The 21,336-nt window shown below is 46.5% G+C and overlaps 2 protein-coding genes across 2 annotated transcripts; one reads left to right on the forward strand and one right to left on the reverse strand.

Annotated features, from left to right (window-relative positions):
- The first annotated feature begins 10,581 nt into the window (after positions 1 to 10,581).
- On the forward strand, positions 10,582 to 15,256 carry LOC127332757 (uncharacterized). The gene is made up of 12 exons (XM_051359097.2): positions 10,582 to 10,806; positions 10,918 to 11,007; positions 11,215 to 11,292; positions 11,448 to 11,522; positions 12,190 to 12,242; positions 12,852 to 13,002; positions 13,773 to 13,889; positions 14,001 to 14,124; positions 14,304 to 14,407; positions 14,518 to 14,662; positions 14,822 to 14,874; positions 14,985 to 15,256. The coding sequence occupies exons 1-12, from the start codon at positions 10,672 to 10,674 to the stop codon at positions 15,033 to 15,035; spliced, it is 1,176 nt and encodes a 391-aa protein (XP_051215057.2). The 5' UTR covers positions 10,582 to 10,671; the 3' UTR covers positions 15,036 to 15,256.
- Positions 15,257 to 15,644: 388 nt separating this feature from the next.
- Positions 15,645 to 18,891, reverse strand: LOC127299570 (uncharacterized). The gene is made up of 4 exons (XM_051329549.2): positions 18,733 to 18,891; positions 17,882 to 18,555; positions 17,348 to 17,434; positions 15,645 to 17,240 (listed from the first exon to the last, which is right to left on the reverse strand). Exons 2-4 carry the CDS (start codon positions 18,218 to 18,220, stop codon positions 15,963 to 15,965), a joined length of 1,704 nt encoding a protein of 567 aa, XP_051185509.1. The 5' UTR covers positions 18,221 to 18,555; positions 18,733 to 18,891; the 3' UTR covers positions 15,645 to 15,962.
- Positions 18,892 to 21,336: the final 2,445 nt, after the last annotated feature.

Consider the following 21,336-nt stretch of genomic DNA (forward strand, 5'->3'; position numbering starts at 1 on the left):
GCACGGATACACGTGCACATATGTGTCGATCGCAGAATCGGGCACTCACGAGCCAGACTGCAACAGCAGGGATTTCTGGAACAGCAGGAGGGGCTTCTGGATCAGATCTTGAGAAGCAGGCGTGGCTAGCTAAGTATGCCACTCCAACAAACCTTCAAAGCTCAACTCCCGCAGCTAGCTCAGATCTTGAGAAGCAAGCGTGGCTAGCCAAGTATGCCACTCTAGCGAATCTTCAAAACTCGACTCCTGCAGCTAGCACCGCGGATCAGATCAGTACAATCTTGAGAGACCAGTTCGGCATGGTGCCGAAAAGGAGGGCAATCGGCTATTCCAAGCCGTACCCCGACGAATACGATTTGATCCCACTACCACCCAAATATCGGCTCCCTGAATTCTCCAAGTTTAGCGGGTCAGAAGGCTCCAGTTCAATCGAGCATGTGAGCCGATATTTGGCGCAGTTGGGCACGATCTCAGCATCGGACCCATTACGTGTGAGGTTCTTCGCACAGTCCCTCACAGGATCGGCTTTCGGGTGGTACACCTCGCTGCCACCAGATTCAATCCGGACTTGGAAGCAGATGGAAGAGCAGTTCCACATGCAGTATCACTCAGAGGCTTCCGAGGCTGGCATTGCCGATCTAGCACAAGTACGGCAGAAGCGCAGAGAAACAGTGTCAGATTACATTCAGCGCTTCAGGACCATCAGGAACCGATGCTATTCGGCTCGTTTGACTGAAAAAGAAGCAGTCGAGCTGGCGGTGGTGGGTCTTGCATCGCCGATCAAGGATATGGCTTCCCAAGCAGAGTACGCTTCACTGGCGCATATGGTTTAGAAACTGTCATTATATGAACAGCGCCACCCAGAGTTGTACCAGGACAAGTTCAAGCGTGCGGTAGTCCTGGTTGAGACAGAGGAAGATGAAGGCTCTGCAGGAGATCAAGAGGTAGCAGTGGCTGAATGGACTAGGGGGGCAAGCCCCGTGTCCTGCAAGTGGGTTAGGCCACAAGGTCCTCCAAGAGGGTTTGACTTCGACGTAACCAAAGCTGAGCAAATTTTCGACCTCTTACTCAAGGAGAAGCAGCTAAAGTTACCCGAAGGCCACAAAATCCCCACGGCACAAGAGCTGAACGGAAAGCCATATTGCAAGTGGCATAACACGTTCACCCATACCACCAACGACTGCAGGGTGTGGCGTCAGCAGATCCAAATGGCGATAGAACAAGGGCGTCTAATTTTCAGCCAGTACGCCATGAAAGTCGACACACACCCCTTCCCCGCCGTTAACATGGTGGAGTACACTTACCCCGGAAGGGGCCAGCCAGGTTTCTCGTTCAGCATCAACATGGTCGGGCCGGTGCACCACCCTGGTAAGGACAGAGACGAGGGCAGCCGCTCTCGTGGTAAGGACAAAGAGGAGGCCGTTCCACGCGATCGGTCCCGACACGATGGCAAGCGCTACATCACAGATGGAGAAGTGAAGAACGTGCGATATCAGCGACCTCTATCTGATCATCTCCTCAACAAATATGAGCGTCAATACGACCAACGCCGACGATACGACGACGACGACGATAGAGATCGTCGGGCTAGCAGGGACGCCAGGAAATATCGTCGGCATGATCAAGATGACGAGAGATATGAGCGCCATGCTAAGGAAAAATCAAGAGAGCAGGACGACGTGGACAGACACTGGGACTGTCCCTTCTTCAAACACTGCTGGGATTCAGGAATGAGCCGATTGCCCACAATCGGCAACTGCCCAAAATGTAGACAGAAGAAGAAGGGCACAGGAGACGTGTCAGTATTCAAGCGTCTAGGACCTCTCCCATCTTTGAACAAGCAAGCTGAGTCCTCTCAGGTGGAAGATCTCGAGGAGTTAGAAGACGAAGAAGAAGAAAAAGAAGATAAATACCACCGTCCAAGGTGGTGCCCTGATGGACTCAGCCACTCCCAAAAACGTAGGGTTCAGCGACTACGTTGCTTGGAGGAAGCCGAAAGGTTATACCTGCATACGTTGAGGAAAGTGCGGCCTGATCTGGCCGCGAAAATTCAGCGAACTCTGAACAAGGAGGGTCGAACATAGAAGAAAGAGTGGCGCCCCAAACAAAAGAAAGCCGATGATGAGACATCGGCTGGCACCAACATGGTGTTCATTCTTCCGGCGGAGTTTTGTGCTCCTGGAACCGAAGAGGCACCTGTGGCACAACTTGACTGCGGCCCAAGGCCGGTTATCTTTGAGAAGCCACGAGAAAGAAGTTACAGACACCTGAAGGCCCTGTACTTACGAGGTTATATCAATGGACAACCGGTCAACAAGATGCTGGTCGACACCGGAGCGGCAGTCAACATCATGCCATACTCCATGCTACATCGTCTGTGACGCTCTAGCTCGGATCTGATCAAGACCAATGTCACATTGAGCGATTTCAACGGCCAAGCATCAGAAGCACAAGGTGTTCTGAACGTGGATCTGACCGTAGGAAGGAAGACCATCCCTACGACGTTCTTCATTGTCGACAGCAAGAGCACCTACGCTGTCCTGCTAGGGAGAGATTGGATTCACGCCAACTGCTGCATTCCATCCACGATGCACCAATGCCTAATACAGTGGGATGGAGATGAAGTAGAGATCGTCCACGCAGATGACTCAGCCGAGATTTCAACGGCTGGCATGAACGTTTGGGAGGCGGCAGGCCAAGAGCCACTTTCCGGAGTCACTTTGGACGACTGTGAGCGCATCGACGTGACAAAAAACGGGGTGAGACTGGTCTTATCCACCGGCCTGACCGTGTAACAAGAGCAAAGTCTATGGACGAACGTGGCAAGGCCGATCCCTGCGATCGGCCCCAAAAAATAAAAAGTGATGATCTTGTCTCAAGCATGTCACGTAGTCATAGTAAAGCACGAACCAGATGTAAACCTTCATTGAGCAGTGCAATCAAAATGGGGGCCGATTCCAGCAATCGGCCCATATTATTATCCTCGCCATACATTTTGCCTGTGTTGAGCATCGATTTAACAGGAGACGGAAAGCTAGGGTATGGGTTTACATCGGCTGATGAGCTAGAAGAGGTTGACATTGGTCCTCGGGATAAGCCACGACCAACTTTTATCAGCAAAAAGTTAGATCCACATCTCAGGAGCCAGATGATAGCTCTGTTAAAAGAATACCCAGATTGCTTTGCATGGGATTACACAGAGATGCCTGGGTTAGACAGGAGCATCATAGAGCATCGGCTCCCTCTCAAGAAAGGATTTCGGCCATTCCAACAACGAGCACGTCAGATGAAGGCCGAAATTCTCGAAGAAGTCAAGAAGGAGATCGAGAAAATGTTAGCCGCCGGGTTCATCAGGCCATGCAGGTATGCTGAATGGATTTCCAGTATCGTACTTGTAGAGAAAAAGGACGGCCGATGGCGTGTGGCCATAGATTTCCGAGATCTCAACAGAGCCACTCCAAATGATGAATATCCAATGCCTGTGGCAGAAACATTGATCAATGCAGCTGCTGGCCACAAGGTGTTAAGCTTCATGGATGGCAATGCCGGCTACAACCAAATCTTCATGGCTCCAGAAGATATACACAAGACTGCATTCAGAGTACCAGGATCGGTGGGCTTGTTTGAATACGTGGTCATGACTTTTGGGCTGAAGAATGCCGGTGCAACATACCAACGAGCCATGAATTACATTTTTCATGATCTGATCGGCAAGTTGGTGGAAATTTACATCGACGACGTGGTGGTCAAGTCTTTCTCCATGGAAGGACACTTGGATGATTTGCGACGCATCCTAGACCGAACTCGAAAATTCGGGCTGAGAATGAATCCAAAGAAGTGTGCCTTTGGTGTGACGGCCGGTCAGTTCCTAGGTTTTTTGGTTCATGAACGAGGAATTGAGATCGGCCTGAAAAGTCAGGAGGCAGTACGTACCATGCAGCCACCTACCACGAAGAAGGAACTCCAACGTCTTATCGGCAAGATCAACTTCGTCCGACGGTTCATCTCTAATCTGTCAGGATGAATTGAGCCGTTCATGGCGTTGGCGAAGATCAAATCTGATGACGAGTTTCACTGGGGGGCAGAACAGCAGCGAGCGTTTGACGAGATTAAGCGGTATTTAACAACGCCGTCTGTGCTAGTTCCACCTCAGCAAGACAGGCCGTTCTATATCTACTTATCAGTAGCTGACACGTCCATCGCTTCAGTGGTGGTGCAACTCTATGAGGGTGTTGAAAATGTCGTTTTCTACCTCAGCAGAAGGATGTTGGATGCAGAGACAAGGTACCCTGAGGTCGAGAAGTTATGCCTCTGCCTATTCTTCACCTGCACCAAGCTTCATCACATCCTTTTGACGGCAGAAATCATCATCATATGCATGTCAGACGTTGTCAAGCACATGCTGTCGGCTCCTATTTTGAAAGGCCGACTTGGTAAGTGGATGTTTGCGTTATCAGAATTCGACTCCGGTATCAGCCTGCGAAAGCAGTCAAGGGACAAGCGTTGGCCGATCTCATAGCTGAACGGATCAATACTAATATAGCAGCACTATCTGTACGTGCATGGGCTATGTTCTTCGATGGATCGGCTTGTGACGATGGTTGTGGCATCGGCATTCTGCTCGTGTCGCCTCGGGGGCAACATATTCCTTCTCCATCAGGCTATCTACCCCTTGCACCAACAATGTCGCTGAGTATGAGGCGATACGCAAGGGAATGGAGTTGCTTTTGGAAGCCGGGGCAGAAGCGGTGGAACTTTTTGGAGACTCGAAGTTGGTGATCTCCCAGCTCACGGACGAATACAAGTGCGAAAGTGAGTCACTCTTCCCATATTGGATGGAATGCCGCGAGTTGATGGCACAATTTCGGTACATCAACTTCAATTGGGTCCCAAGATCTCAAAATACCGAGGCCAACGATCTCGCACAGATGGCGTCAGGCTACAAGGACATAACAGACGGGTCGGAAGTTCAGGTGCAGTTCCTGGAACAGGATGACTGGAGAGCCGATATCTTCAATTACTTGAAGGATTCGGCTCGGGGGGCACCTAAACGGATAAGGTACAAGGCCATGATATATGTCCTTATAGGAGATGACATGTTCTACAGGACGTTGGAAGGGTTATTACTCAAATGCCTGGGACCAACTGAGTCTAATCGGCTCTTACATGAGGTGCATGAAGGCGCCTGTGGAACTCACCAATCGGCTCATAAGATGAAGTGGCTGATCAGGCGATCAGAGTTTTATTGGCCCACCATGCTTGAGGACTGCTTCAAGTACTACAAAGGATGCCAAGCGTGTCAGATGTTCGGGAAGATTCAGATGGTACCCGCATCAGCAATGAACCCCATCATCAAGCCTTGGCAATTTCGAGGTTGGGGCATGGATATGATCGGCAAAATCCATCCTGCGTCGAGCAAAGGCCACGAGTGGATTTTGGCCATTACGGATTACTTCACTAAATGGGTGGAGGCCGTCCCTATGAAGAAGGTAAAATCAGAAGATGTTATCAAATTTGTGAAAGAACATGTCATTCATAGGTTCGGGATTCCTCAAACCATCACGACCGATGGAGGTTCGGTCTTCATCTCTAAAGAATTCAGAAAGTTCTGCGATGACATGGGAATTAAGCTGATCCGATCATCTCCATACTATGCTCAAGCCAACGGGCAAGCTGAAGCGTCCAATCAGAGCCTGATCAAGCTGATTAAGAGGAAAATTGACGAGAACCCTAGGGTTTGGCATGAAACATTGTCAGAAGCTTTGTGGGCCTATCGCATGTCATGCCATGGAGCTATAAAAACTTCGCCATAACAGCTCGTCTATGGGCAGGAAGCCGTATTGCCTTGGGAAATTACGGCTGGATCGAGACGTGTCATGTTTCAGAATGATCTAACAGCTGAAGAATATGCAGCCCTGATGAGTGATACTATTGAGGATGCAACGGAACTTAGACTTTGGTCCTTGGAGAAGATTAAAGAGAACAAAGCCAGGGTAGCTCGCGCATACAATAAGAAGGTGAGACCAAAGGAGTTTCAGGTTGGTGATCTAGTATGGGAAGCCGTGTTACCATTAGGAACTAAGGATAAAGCATATGGCAAATGGTCTCCTAATTGGCACGGTCCGTACAAAGTCGATCAGGTATTGAAGGGCAATGCATACATGCTCGAGCAGCTGGACGGTGTTAAATTCCCAGTAGCCGTCAATGGTCAACACCTCAAGAAATATTTCCCAAGTATGTGGGACGATGGACAGTGATACATGGGGGCCCATGTATAAAATCGGCCAGTAAAAAAAAAATTCCATGCAAATCACAGCCGATGCACAGACATCGACTTTAGGAACATGGATACCAGTACAGCCGATGCTCGGACATCGACTTTAGAATAATAAAAAGCCGATGCATAGTCATCGACTCTAGAGGAACAAGCTTAGTTGAGCAGGTTAATAGATCAGTTTCAGGCCAGAGACCATGGCATTTGAGATGTTTCTCCCATTGGACTTGGTGAGGAGTTGAATCTGCGCGTTTGAGATTGGAGGATGGCGTGGACACGGATTGGATCTGTTTGACCGTCTGAATAGACAACTGATTTGGCCTAAAATCGCGTTTTATGGAAAAGGCCGATGCCCTGACATCGGCTCTTTACGCGTTGACTTCGTTTGGCAATCGGCAAAAATTGACAAAAAAGCAAAATCAATAGAGGAATATTTTCTTCATTAATAAAGGGGATTTCTTACAAAGGAAGAGCCGATTGCTCGAGGAAGGAAGAACAAAAGAAAGGTCTATTGACCAATCTGCTACTACTACTAGACCTATACTAGTAGATGCTACCCTACGGGCCGTCGCTGCCCTCGTCGTCGCCATTGGAGCTCTCGTCGGCGCTGCTGCCGGTGGGCTCCTCGTTGCTGCTCCAGTAGCCCTCATTGGGGGCCTCCTCCTCTTCATCATCGTCGTCGTCGTCATCATCATCCGACCCGGCGCGGAAGCGCTTCGCCGGCGGGTAGTCCTCGAGGGAGTCGTCGTCCTCCTCTTCTTCCTCCTCCTCGGAGGAAGTATAGTCGTCCCAGGAGAACGAGTCGTCCTCGCTCTCCGCCTCCAGTTCCCCATCGGCAAGGAACTGTAGGTCCTCATCTCCGCTGGTCAGGGACTTATCGTCCTCAGACCAGACACAGGAGTTGTGCTCCTCCTGGTCCCATTCTTCGGGGGCGCGCTGGTTGTGCGCCGCCGTCAGAACATACTCCGGTGTGGGCTCGCGGGAGGAGGAGGACGAGGAAGAGAAGGATTGGGAAGAAAGATCCGACGAGGTGGAGGAGGAGGAAGAGGACGACATTGCTACAGGAGAGGGGGGATTTCTGGTGCCGATGGCTAGAACAGAGCAAGGGGATGAAGAGGCGAACTATTCGGTGCGGTTAAATAAAAGGGGATATAGTGGATTTAATGCCACAGCAGTTTCCGAGGAAGTGGTGCCAAAAGAAAAGAAAAAAAAACAACTGTCAAATCACGCGGAGAAGTTGAGAAGGCAAGGCATCATGATGAAGGATACTGCGGCGGTTCTGCCCTGCCACGACGTGACCCAACGAGGAAAAGGCAGAGTGGTTTTGGAATTATCATTTCCAAAACCAGGGGGGCATGTGTTATCACCAGAATTTAACCGGATCAGAGGTGGGCCGTGATTAAGATGGGCTTGGAGAATATACACGGAAGATATACATGAATCGGCCTTGTGCACGAAGTTTGGGCTAGTTTGCCCGTGTATCTGTAAATATAGTAGGATACGTGTCGGTTAGGTAGAATTTGGCTCGTACACGGTTGGGATTATTCCCACGTTAGAAAGTCTACGGACTATAAATATGTATCTAGGGTTATTGAGAAAGACAACAACCACGTTCACAACAAACCAATCTAGGCGCATCGCCAACCCCTTGTTTCGAGGGTTTCTTCCGGGTAAGCATCATGCTGCCTAGATCGCATCTTGCGATCTAGGCAGTATACGTTTATTCGTTGTTCATGCGTTGCTCGTGCTGAAGCCTTGTTGATGGCGAGCAACGTAGTTATCATAGATGTGTTAGGGTTAGCATTGTTTTACCGTGTTATATGCTTTTATCCATGCTGTCCTTAGACATCTAGCTGCCTTTACATCTATCTTAGGTGTAAGGGCAGCACCTCGCTTGATCCTTGTTTAGTAGATCCAATCTGTTATGGTTGCTCCTTGTTCTTCAAGGATTAGTTTAATATCTACATAGTTAGGCCTTGCAAACGGGTTGAAGGATCCAGTAGCACGTAGGGTGTGGTTTGCTAGCCCTAGATAGGATGTTCCGGGAATCAACTTCATGTTGGTTTTTAGGCCTTATCTAGGGCTGGTTTATTATCATCTTGCGTGGCTGCCAGGCTCAATCACGTGTAGGATGTTCCGATTATGTGGTGAAAACCCTAAATCGTCGTAGGTCGTTTTAGCTTCATATTGATCAAGCGGGACCACCATGTTATCGTAGACCTCATACGAATCATGGGTGGATCGGCTCCTTGAGCCGATTCACGGGACAACCTGAGAGCCGATCGAGGCTCGTACTTAATGTTTACGTGTATGCCATGCAGGAAACTAAGCGAAGCAAATCATCACCTTCCTGACCAGGTATAGGTCAGGTGGCACGCCCTTGCACCAGCATCGGACGTGCGTGCCGGAGCTTTGCGGGCCGTCGCACGAGGGACCAGGGCCTACCGCAGTTCTGGGAGCCTCCCGACTCTACGTGTTGCCCGTCGCTACTCGCCGGTGGGTTTCGGACGCCAACACACCTCCACGCTGCCGGGTGCGCGGCCAGCATGTAGCCACCTTTGCGGATCCGGCGCCACCAGCACCGGCGAGGGGCGCTGGCGCACAGGAACGGTGCCGAAGTAGATGCGGTGGCTGCCGAACTCGATGATGCGGCCGTTCTTGGGGAAGACGCCGCCGTTGGCGAAGCAGCCCGCGTTGTCGTTGATGAAGTCCATGGCGTAGATGCGTTGCACCAGCGCGGACACTGTACGCTGGCCGGCGACGTCGAGGATGCCCGCCCGAATGTGAACTCCAGCAAGCGCCACTTCATGCCCCACGGTGGGCGCCAACTGTCGTCGTGGCGAACGTACAGATGCCATGGGATGGCTTAAGTTGGGGCCGAATGGGCGCAAGAGGATTCGGGGGAGGGTTTGTGATTAGATGGGATGAACTTCCGGATGCTTTCCTCAAGAACACAGCCAGAGGCAAGGATACAAGAAGAAACACACAAGGAAGAACTCTGCTCTAGATCACGATCTTCATTGATCTCAACATGATACAGGTTTCTGGTTACAAGGTTCGCCTAGAGATCGACCATTCCAGATACGGGTATGCCCCCTCTCCTTATATAGGGGAGAGGGTGGCTTACAGAGCAAGAAACCCTAATGGCATCTTTGACTGGACAAACTACTTTACAAAGCTACTTTAATCATGGATGACGCCGGGGTCTTCTTTAATCAGGAAATGTGACGTCCTCCGGCTTCTTTCAGCGTCATCTCTCTCTTTGGCGCCAGGGCTCCGTTTAAAGCCACTTTGCTTAGCTCATCCTTGTCCTCTAGCTCTGAAGAGAATCTTTGACCAGTCTTGCCGACATGCCCTTCTTACCGGTAGCCCGGTGTCTTCTTCATCCGGTTCCGGTATACCCCTCTTGGGGATACCGGCCTGACTTTACTTAACCAAACTTTCATCTTTGTGCTCCGGTATAAACATTAAACCGGTATCTTGATGGCTCAAACCATCCGGTTTGGTATGCCTTTGGCATACCGGGGGTCATCCCCCCAACAACTTTCATGCCAATCCTCCTCCTTTTCATCGCCATCCGATTTGGGGAAATTCCAGTGCTTTCTTCTCCAACTCCACGCATCAATCTTCTATTTTCTTCTGCCATCGTTCCTTGCACAGCAGCATCCATCTTCTGAGTAGACGAGCAATCCTTCGCCAAATAATATGCATTCCAGACCGGATTAGTCGACCAAAAATGATTTCATTCCTCATTTTCCGCATGTTCCAAATGACAACAGATGTTAGAGTATTAACAACCCCATTAACTTCATTACTAACTCACAATCTAGCTATTGTTTCATTTTTTTGATAAAGAGGTACTGTTTCATAATCATGCCTAACATGTTTCTTCATAATAGTAGAAACAAAATCCCACACATTTTTGGCAATATCACACCCAAAGCATAAATGCTCCACAGTCTCCGGCTCAGAGCAAAATAAACATCTCATGTCTTGGATTGACTGTCTTTTAGCTAAATTGTCCCTAGTTAGGATTTTATTGTTTGAAAATAGCCACAGAAACACCTGTAAAACTACCATGTATTCCATGAATGGTTTAATGTAAAACTACCATGCCTCAAGGGTGCCCGCTCGGCTCATGTTCATTTCTCACTCCTTTGCACTCGAGACAAACTTGTCCGTTCATGGTTCATCCGAACAGCTCGAGAGGCCATGGAACCTGCATGTGATCGCAAGCACACGCACACAAGAGAACAAGACAAAACTCCGACGCAAGCTTGGACCCATCACCCTCACCAGCTAATAAAGTCCGCCCACTTCCGCGACGCCGCAACCGTCTTGGTCCCGGCTCTCGCTCTCCGTCCACATCCCGCCGGCGGCCAGCCCGTGGCCCCACCATGCAGCTCCTCCACTACTCGCCGACCCCGTACACTCCCATCCTCTCCGCGGCGCCGCGCCGGCGCCGCTGCGGATTCCTCTGCTCCTCCTTATCTAACGTTGCCCGCGGTGCCGTCGCCGCAAACCGCGTCGTGGTGCGATACTTCACCTCATACACTAACCGCCTCACTCCTCACTGACCAGTGCTCATGTGCTTTGCTCGTTTTCCTGGCCTGATCGATCGGTCGTGAGTTTCTTTTTTGCAGTTGGGGTGCGGGCTGGTGACGCTGGACTACCTGGCCACCGTGGACGCGTACCCGCGGCCCGACGACAAGATCCGCAGCGGAGAACTGCAGGTAACCATGTCCTTCTTTTTACGGCTGGGTCACCAAGAAGCTAGAAGGACAATCAAAAAAGAAGAAGCTAGAAACAGGGGAGTGGGGACACTGTCCCCTTTGCAGAGTAGCACTGCGGAATTTGGGCGGGTTCCCTCTTTGCGTGAGCTGAATTTGCAGTGACCATTTGCTTTGCTCCCTGCTGGTTCTTGGTGATGGTGTGCACAGATATCGGGCGGCGGGAATGCCGGGAACGCGCTGACGGGCGCTGCTCGTCTGGGCCTCAACACGAGGCTCATCTCCAAGGTGCGTACTTTGCTCGACCTGCTGTTGTGGTGTCGCATCCACTGATTTGACATTTTGACACTATGAGTATTCCATCAAGATGGGAAAACTTTGCTCAACTTTGCTCAGCTGATGTTCCACGAGACGCGTTTCGCTCACTTAAGATGTCTTTTCAGGTGGCCAGCGATGAAATCGGAGGAACTGTTCTTTCGGAACTCCAGGAAGCTGGAATCGATGTGTCGCATGTTATAGTAAGGCTTGGATCACGAACAAAACTTTCTGCATCTTTGATCATCATGCGCATTGCATACAAGTGATGGTTTAGTTATAGGCACAACACCTCTTCCCCCAAAAGAAACATTGAGATTGGTAGCATCGTGTTTTCGGGGCCCAGATATCTGTGGCTGCCACCCGGAAGATAGCAACTTTCCCTTTCAGAACCATTGAATTTATGTCTGAACAGTGAAAGATAACTGAAATACTGACCTGGGTACTACTAACATGGATAGAAAACACCGGTAAGGCCAGCTCAATAATATTTCTAGTAATATAATGTGTAAAGAATATCTCTAATACTTCCTCTGTTCAGATTTAACTGACTTCATTCAAAACGTTATTTGTTCATTAGTCTTGTCTCCCTCACGTTGATTAAATAGGAACGGAGGGAGTACTTAGTATAGATGGCTTGTTCTTGTGTTCAACAAAATAAAATGCATATCGTGAATTGCATCTCTTAAACCACCTTCTTGGTAAGTTTTGTCTGTGATATTACGTCAAGCATTAACAAATGAGTTTTCACAAACAAAAAAAAGAAGCATTAACAGATGAGAGATGAATGTGAATTCCCTAGTAAAATATCCTATTGGACTATCCTTCGTCTTTTACAACTCATATTATTTCTGGCATTCTGCTTTGCAGATCTCTGATGGTGGAAACACAACATTTGTCTATGTCATTATTGATAAGAAAACGTGAGAGTATATCTTCTCATCATCATCACTATTTAAAGCCAACTACTAGCACTTAGCTTCATCTTCATGTAGTTACATATAGGTAGGTTATAAGCAGTCAAGATAGCCGCAGCTAGCATACCTGAGTGGATTTTCGGGGCATTTGTCTACTCTGTGTCAGTACATGTAGACAAATTTCTCGAATAGCAGTTTCCTGTTTATCTTAATGCCATCTGAATTAGGTTTATTACATATGGATTTTTTCTCCAATATTCATTTCTTGTTATGCTGCTTGACATGACTTCTCACAGCATAATATAAATCGCTAGTGAAAGGCCTCCACAGAGTTCGTTCTGTTGTTCTCAGATACTGCATATTTAGATCAGACAACAGGAATATATGCAGTTAAGAAAATTCATGGAAATTATTTTTCTGATCATCATCTATAACAATTTATCCTGTGGTATCCACATTTCATTATTTTACTGGTTTCTGAATCAGTTTCAACGTGGCTGAAGCAGTTGGTCTTCTTTTGCAGGATATGGGACTGTTTTTATTCAACTTTTGTAATTTACTTTGTCCTATAAAAAACTACCATACATATACTTACATAACTCTCTACATTTGTAGTAAAACTCGTACATGCATAATCACGGCAGGCTACCCTCCAATGGTTCCTAGTGACTTATCAATGTCAAATCTGTCAGCTGCACTGGAAGGTGTAAACTTGTTATACCTAGATGGATATTCACATAAAATGGCACTGTCTGTTGCTAAGCAGGTAAGTTCATTTTTCAAGTTGCTGCAACAATAATTCACTGATACTATATAAGTATATAATATATGTATTTTTTAATCTTCAAAAGTCCAAGTGCGTCACTATTGGAAAATTAATTGTTGAAAGTAAAAAAGTTCATGTTTTCTATGTAAACTAGTTGTTTGGCTCACTTTTCCCCAAACAGCTTCCATTTTCTAAAAAAAACATCTTTCAGGCTAACTATACCCGTAATATCTTGAGCACTATACCGCCTGCCCAGATTCTGTAATGCTAAAACTGCTTCTAAAAAGTTTCGGAAAGTCCGAAAAATATTCGTGTATGTAGGCTGTGATGTAAGGTTATGCACACTGTCATTTTGTTTAATAATGTGACCATTGATGACTTTAGGAAAAAATTAACATGATTACTTTTATTTTGCACATATTGCAAATTGTTATATTTTGGAACAAAAAAAACACCCACATACTTCGTCCCTCAACTTACATGTATGATTTTCTTTCAGTTCTTTTAGAAACTTCTGGCACGATGTTATCTTTGCAGAACTGACCGAGAGGTAAGTTCTTCGAGATATGGTAGTTTAGGGGGTTAAGTGAGACCAAAAAAGCATGTGGGAGAAAAGATGAGCCGAGCACTGGACTTTTTCCTTCCTCTTCAAAAGATTGAAAATCAAATTCTGTAGATAACTAGTGTTCTACAGTGGAGCTATATAAAACCTGTATAAAGAAATAAATAGTAGTTTAGTATGTTGCATGATAAATACTAGAAGTGTACAGGCTGATCTAATGAAGATTCCAATACTGGTTGATGCGGAACCAGAAAGAACAAAGGCTGAACTCGGAAGTTTGCTTGGCCTAGCGAGTTACGTTGTCTGTTCGGGGAAATTTCCAGAGGTATTTTGAGGTTATGATATCACATGAATATTTGCTTTTTTTCAGCTGTATACTTTTGGTACAGTTTCATTCATTTTTCACGCTAATTTCAGTGGTGTCTTCTTTTTAAAGAAATGGACGTCCATCTCATGCATTCCCTCGGCACTACTAGAGATCCTTGTGCAATATCCTCATGTGAGATTCATGATTGCAACCCTTGGAGAAAATGGATGCATGATGCTTGAGAGGAGCGAAGGTGATCAGTACTGAACCTTGCGTCTCGATGCAATATTCCTTGTGTTCACTTCTCAATTTTATGCATTCTGTTTATAAGATAGACACCAGGAAGGATCTACATGATTTGTAATTGTTGTCTTTGAGATCTCAAGATCAGTTTTATATACTTTTTTGGCCATCTGGTATGTGCTTGAACAGGCAATAGTTCTGAAATAGATGCATCAGATATAGAGGATGTTGCTGAGTCCTTGAGGCTGAAAGTGCTTAAAGATGACAACCTGCCAACTTGTGTTTCATCCAAGGTATGGAAATTGGACAATATCAATGTTGTTTACTGACAATATCTTTGTGTGATCGAAATTCTCGAGAAATTTACTAACTGCTATTACAATTTTCAATTTTATCATTTTAGTTCATGGAACTCTCTTCAAGAGGGCATGGTACTGTTACTACTATATTTGGAAGATTGCTCATAGGAACAGCAGAAAAAATTCCTAGCCCGGAGCTTGTTGACACCACTGGTTGTGGCGACTCGTTTATAGGAGCAGTACTTTATGGTGAGAGGCATATTAACCTATTCCAGATTGCGTATTTTATTCATTATTTTTTGCCAAATGAGCAAGAAGATTGCAGTGCATAATGCCAGTATTTTTTGCTTATCAAACAAACAGTAACTATCAAAGTTTTACCGTTTCTTCTCTATTGATTCTTAATAGGACTATCCACGGATATGCCACCTGAGAAGATGCTGCCCTTCGCCTGCCAAGTGGTAATAATCCATCTGCTATGGAAACGCCACGAAAGAAAGAACTACTAGTAGCTGTATTCTTTCAATGATCCTGACTGAGATGTACACTGAGCTTTCTGTTAATGTTGCAGGCGGCCATCAAATGCAGAGCAATCGGTGCGCGCACCGGCCTACCATGGTAGTCTGATACACGCTTGTCTAAATACTTCTGTTAGGCATTCTGAAAATTGTGTGGGAAAAAATAGAGGTTTAGAGAAATGCACCATGTCCTCAGCTGTTGTAAGAGTCCATGGGACTGAAACATGGTGAGCGTCGGTGATAAAGTTTCGTACTAAAAGTTGAAAGTATGCATCCAGAGGTACTGTTTGAGTGAATAAAATCAGCCAGCGATGCAGTGTTGTCAGGGAAGGCAGTATTTCCCCACAATTTAAGCTTGTTCCTGTGCAAGTGCAATGTACATGCCGTCAGAGACTCCAAATCAGCCTAGTGCCCGCATGCATAAACCAAACCAAAGCAAAATGCACCCCATGGAATCCCGTCCGGTCAGCCACACACCGCCAATCCACTTTAGAAGCAATCCCAGCCAACATGCCTCAAACGTCCATCAAAGGTTATTGGCCATGCCAAACTGATATTTGCGCCCAGCCACGTGACCAAACATAACCACGCCATACCTTCAGCAGAGACTACTAACACAAACTTCACTCAAGGAGGATCTTTCAGGAGGCACTTTTGTAAACAATATTATCAAGCACAACCAAATGCCTCACAAAATCAGCAGGCAATCAACAAGATGTAACATAAGGATGCAATTTTGGCACTAGAATATGGCCCATATAAATATGCTCAACAGCTAGGGAATTGTAATTCTACTCTTCTACAAAGCGATAAGCCGATAACTGCAACAAGCATCTAAGGCCTAACATAAGGCATGCGACTGATAGGTAAACAGTAACTCATCGAACATAATATTTCTACAACAGAACCTAGATACTGTACAAGGAACATCTTCACCTCTCCTGGGAAGGAAACCTATGGACCAGCTGGTCCATCACCGGTTTTATTGTCCACAAGATTCTTAAAATGCTAAGCCCGTGAGACTGCACTGCTTAAGTCCAATCGTCGAGCTCAAAGTCAAATATAAGACCCGTGGAATCCAACCCTGAAGATTCCCTGTGATGAGCAGCTTCTGCCAATAACTCGTCTGCAGGGGGGCTTACACCATCGAGATGAGCTTCATGTGGACCAAGACTGCTGTCGTAATTCAGATGGTACAAAGTTTGCGTTGTTTGCACAGGAGTATTTGCCTGAATATCAGCACCAGTCATGTGACTAGGAAAGCCATGCCCATTCGAAGTCATCAGGTTTAAGGTTGATGCAACAGACTCCGCGTGAAGACCCTCCTCCCTTTGGTTTGCACCAGCATCCAGAGGTTGGGAGGAAGTCCTCACAGGCTGCTGAGATTCTGCAGTACTTGAATTGTATTCAGAATCATCTAATACCCCCATTTCGGATGCCACGCTAGCAAGTATGTCTTGCCAGCTCTGTGTGGAAACATCCACTACTTGCTCCGGTAGGAACTGTGTTCTCTGAGTCATAAGCGAGGTGCACCGTGGAAGTTGTGCTCCTATACCATGCACTCCATTTGAGGTAACCTGACAAGAAGGTGCCAGCTGACCTTGTACTATTGGTGCACTGAGAGATCTCTGGGGGGCATTTTTATGAACAGCACCACCGAAAGCATTAGTTCTTTGTATAGCTTGAACTTGCTGAGATACATGTGGAGTATTAGTTCTTGGTATAGCTTCAACTGGCTGGGATACATGTGGCAATGCCTTGTTCATCAAGGGCCGGGTACTGGTTGAAGCAGTAGAACCAAATTGGTTAGCATTTCGGATAGTGTGGCCTGGAGAGACTGTCCCTACTCTTTTGAAGCTTCCATGTGAATGAGCGTTCTGAGAGGTGCAGATATTGCTTGTCATTCTCCTCGCCCTTGTTGCAAGGGATCCTCTTTGTGTACTTATAGTTCGTTCTACATTCAGTGAGACTCTAACTGAAGTGTGCCTTGGTCGGTTTTGGTTCATAACATTAAGAAGAGGGGTTCCTTTGGCAAAAGAAGAACCGCTAATATTTGATAGTAAAGGTAGTTCTAATTGTGCGACCGAGACTTGACACTGTATATCCTGATGTCTGGGTGATGGCATTGTTGGGCACACGACATTCTGGCGTTGTTCTGGATGAGACGCTGGCAGACTTTTGCACTTGAATGCTTGCCTTAGCAGTTTCCACCTTGATTCCTTATCGGTTGCATGACAATGATCATCAAGCGAGACACCTTGACCCCAAGAATTACATGGAGCTGGAGCATCACATACAAAACAGTGACACTGCAATTTTAAAATAAAATGAAAAGAATTAAAATATATATCGTCTCTGCTAGATTTCATCGTATCATATCACAAACATCATCATGTAGTTGACGTGTGTTACTTACCATGCCACAATGCTTCGCATGAAAAGTAGTATTGAAGGGCAAGTTAGAACATAAATGGCGCGAATGAGGGAAGTCCCTGCATGCTACCTGCAGAAGAATTGAAAATCGTTCAGGTAAATAGTAGAGGAATGCTACTACAGCCTACATGCAAATTGTAATAATAATCGCCGACTTTAACATGAATTAAAACCGTCATTATTTTTGACAATACAAACAAGCAGACAAGGGTTAACATATGGTAGTTAGGCAAACTACTTCCATGTTTCAAGTACAATAATGCATCCTTACTTTTGTAGTATCTTAATCAAAAAAGCAAGCTCTACGGTAGTGAATACTAAATTAACATAAGCTCTCTAAACAACATCTGTAACGCGATCCAAATCCACACATAGATATCAAACAAAATCAGCACACCATGGTCATACACGATATAAAGCATTTCATCTCTTTGCATTCCCCCCAATATAACAACATACTGTTTCTATGGTATGCACAAAACACATTGCTATGGATGAATTGGAAGAAAACAAATACCGGTCCTTTTCCCCCGACTATCTGCAATTCATCCGAGCTGCTATCTCCCCCATCCCCCTTCTCCTCTCGTACTGTAATCGCCTTATCAGGGTCACCATCGAGAACCACACAATCTTCATCATCATCATCAGCGCAACCACCAGGCTTGGCCATCTTCTGCGGCGGCACGGGTGGTGCGGACAACTCGCCCATCACCATGAGATCGGAGAAATCATCCACATTTATCTCATCAGCCTCGTCATTCAACAACTTCCCAAGCCAGTCGTCAATCGGCTTCCTGGCCATGGGAACGTCCTCCTCGTCGGAGCTGATCTCCACAACTTCCCCCGCCGACCCCATCCAAGCCGCAGAGCCCTAACACAGCCGTGGCCCACAGAGTCCGGGCCAAGATTGACAAGGCCTAAGACGACCCTTGAAGAGTCAAGAAACCCTTGCCAAGACAATTTTAGGCGGTGAAAGAGGAACCCAGGTTATCGTCGACCTCCACGGATCCGGAACAAAATATGGTTCCCAAGAAACCCCTCCAGGAGCACGTCTAGCTCGTCAAAAATGAAATCTTGGGATTCTTGGCTCGATCGACAGCGCCGCCGCCGCCCTCAAGGGTTTGGTCGCTCGGAGAAGGAGAAATTTCGGGAGCGATTGGGGATGAGGAAAGTGCCTGCAAGCTGTAGAATCTGGAGAAAAAAGCACATAAAATTAGAATCGGAAAGATCGCCAGCGGAAGCCCAGCCAAGAAGCCCTACAAATGCTTCGATAGCTCGATTTGCATAGCACAGACGCGCAGGAAAAGAAATAGAGAAGAGAGGGTGAAAATGGTGAAAGGGAACAGCAGGAGATGGAGAAGAGCGAACCTTGAAGCAGCCCTCTCTCCTCGATGGAGAAGAGGAGGTACAGTACGGAGGAAGAACAAAGCAGAGGCAAAGCAACTGCTCCTCGCGTACAGAAATCTCGCAAGGGATTCGGATTTTACTTCTCTCTTTATAGATTTATATAGAGTCTAGGCTAGAAGCTGGATGTTTTTTCTTCTTTTTATCAGCGGAGATGGATATATATATTATATTTATTGTTACATCGTATTGCCGATATTCCAGTGGGCCAAGGCCATAAAAATGGGGATGATGAGGTCATGTCGTGGGAGGGAGGGTAGCGGGTTGGATCCGGTTGGGATGCACTTCGCTTGACTTTGACCGCCCGACTCCAATGTCCCAAGCTTGGTGTTGTTTTAGGTCAGTTTCTTTCAATCTATGGTTGTCATCTTTAATGATTATTGCTGTTCTGGTATGTTGTTCTTATAGGAGGCTTAGCACGACAACTTCACATTTGTCTACTACAACAAGCTCTACTACGACACGTTTTGCTTGGCTCCGGTGATGGAGGGACGAGGACGGCGGTGCGCCTTTAGCTCGTGTCAGTGTAGTCGTTGCTAGGTGGTCTAAAGACCTACTTGTAATTTTTTTTTTTGGATATGCTTGTACTGTTATTGATGATTATTAATAGACTAGCAGAATACCCGTGCGTTGCTACGGATTTTAGAAAAAGAAAAAATGGATGGATGATTTCTCTCGGTGTTCCCTCTTTCTTGACTCTAGGTGTACAATGTTATAGGTGCATATTGTAACATGTGATATGCTTGAATCTTATAAAAAGGTATTTTGTGATTGGTAGTGATAAGTCAATTCATTAGCATAGATCTTAATTGGTATTTGTTAGAACACAAAATATTGCGTTTCTCCAAACCTTTTCCTCATTTTTTCCTACCTCAAAAGCTCCACCATAGTTTTGTTACAATTTATAGATGAAATATATGTGTCATATTCCTCCTTTTTTTCAAAGAACCATTTTCCTCCTTTGTTTGCGTACATCTTGGCTCCACCTGACTTTGGCCAAGCCGCCTTCGCTCTGGTCTTTGGAGCTTGGTTTAGTTCTTCTTCCTTTTCCTTGTGCATCGCCCCAGGCTCCATTGTTGGTGCACGGTTCTTATCAGTGATCTCATCCCATGTTGCATAGCTTCATCGACATCATAGGCGAGTGTGTGAGATACAATAGGAATGCGAACTATGGTAAATTGCACAGATGACATCTAATGCAATCCCAGTTGATAACTTCTATTTACTTTTATGCACTTTCAGGAGAGGCCGCTTATTTCTCGGATATGAACATATGTGCACTTTCCGATGATTTTATTTTTACTAATAACTCGTTGGTGAAAGTTTATGGAGAATGCCACAGCCTAGACCGATTTCGAAGTCCCAAATTCCCGCAGTGTGGCTGCCAAAACCTGCTCGTGCTATATGCTTTGAGCCTTTGACCGAACCGCGGTTATAGATCACAAATGTTGTTCGTGCACAATTAAGTAACCCTGACTGCCCTCCTTTCTTTGCAGATTATGACCCGATACTAATTTGGTCTTTTTATCTAGCCGGCCGGAGAACCATCTCCTTTTTCCTCCCGTCTCCAAGATTTAAGCAATGCAGAACACGAACTGTACTTCAGTACGCTCTTCAAGTAATGCATAAGAAAACTTAATCCTTCTGTACATTGTATATGTGAGGCACCGCTTAAACTTAATCCTTCTGTACATTGTATATGTGAGGCACCGCTTGTCTTTTCCTAGAGTGCATGCGTCCAAGATCTGAACCTTTCTACTCAAGCTGGCAGGGGAAGAGTATAAACTTAGATTTTTCATCCGATGGTTGAACCTGAAGTATGCTCTAAATTTATTTTAGGACGGTAACAGTTGGTAGCACCTAGTAGAAATGCATGCACAACAGATGAACCTCACAGGCAATTCGATTGTATAAGAAGTGTGATAATCGATTCTTCAGTGCAAAAATCAGGTTCAATAATTTACCACCAGCATACCAGACTTGCAAATTAAAATTCACATCATTCTGAATTTTGCATTCAGCAAGAGATCTTTGCTAATTCTGAAGCTAGCTGCTCAATTGGTCAACTGGCAATCGCGTATTTTGGTTGCTGCCATCACAGTTCACAGGGTACCATCGCCAGGATACACCGGCCACAAACACAGATCCCTCCCGATGCAAGCGACCTCTGAATAACCGGGACTCCCCGCGGCAACGGCCAACGGGCCTTCCCTCAGAGGCGGCGTCCGCCCAGGAGCAAGTGCGACTCCCTTGTTGCCTTGCCCGCTCCCTCCTCTTCCGTGCTCTGCAGCCACCCTGCCGTCGACCTCCCTCGTCTGTCGCTGGAGCCCCACTCATCTCTCATCTTACCTCTCCCCGCACGAGCTTGTTGCCCGCTAGCACTGCTGTGCCCGACGACTTTCGGGAGCACTAGCGGAAAGTGTAGTCAGCGATAGTACAAGAAGTCGAAGTTAACGAACGCATTAGATCACTACGTTGCAGCTGATCCGGCAGCTCCTACTAAGAACGCCTTTCGTGTCTAGTCTATTTTGGTATTACACTATGTTATATTTATTGGTACAAGTGGAT

Source organism: Lolium perenne, chromosome 1, assembly GCF_019359855.2.
Source record: "Lolium perenne isolate Kyuss_39 chromosome 1, Kyuss_2.0, whole genome shotgun sequence".
Taxonomy (NCBI): domain Eukaryota; kingdom Viridiplantae; phylum Streptophyta; class Magnoliopsida; order Poales; family Poaceae; genus Lolium; species Lolium perenne.

Excerpts from the sequence above, each read along its gene's own strand:
- LOC127332757 (XM_051359097.2), top strand. The coding sequence starts at position 10,672 with ATGCAGCTCCTCCACTACTCGCCGACCCCGTACACTCCCATCCTCTCC. Across the intron at positions 10,807-10,917 it reads TCGCCGCAAACCGCGTCGTG|TTGGGGTGCGGGCTGGTGAC; the intron begins GTGCGATACTTC and ends TCTTTTTTGCAG. Across the intron at positions 13,890-14,000 it reads GTTCGGGGAAATTTCCAGAG|AAATGGACGTCCATCTCATG; the intron begins GTATTTTGAGGT and ends TTCTTTTTAAAG.
- LOC127299570 (XM_051329549.2), bottom strand. The coding sequence starts at position 18,220 with ATGGGGTCGGCGGGGGAAGTTGTGGAGATCAGCTCCGACGAGGAGGAC. Across the intron at positions 17,435-17,881 it reads TAGTCGGGGGAAAAGGACCG|GTAGCATGCAGGGACTTCCC; the intron begins GTATTTGTTTTC and ends ATTCTTCTGCAG. Across the intron at positions 17,241-17,347 it reads ATGCGAAGCATTGTGGCATG|TGTCACTGTTTTGTATGTGA; the intron begins GTAAGTAACACA and ends TTAAAATTGCAG.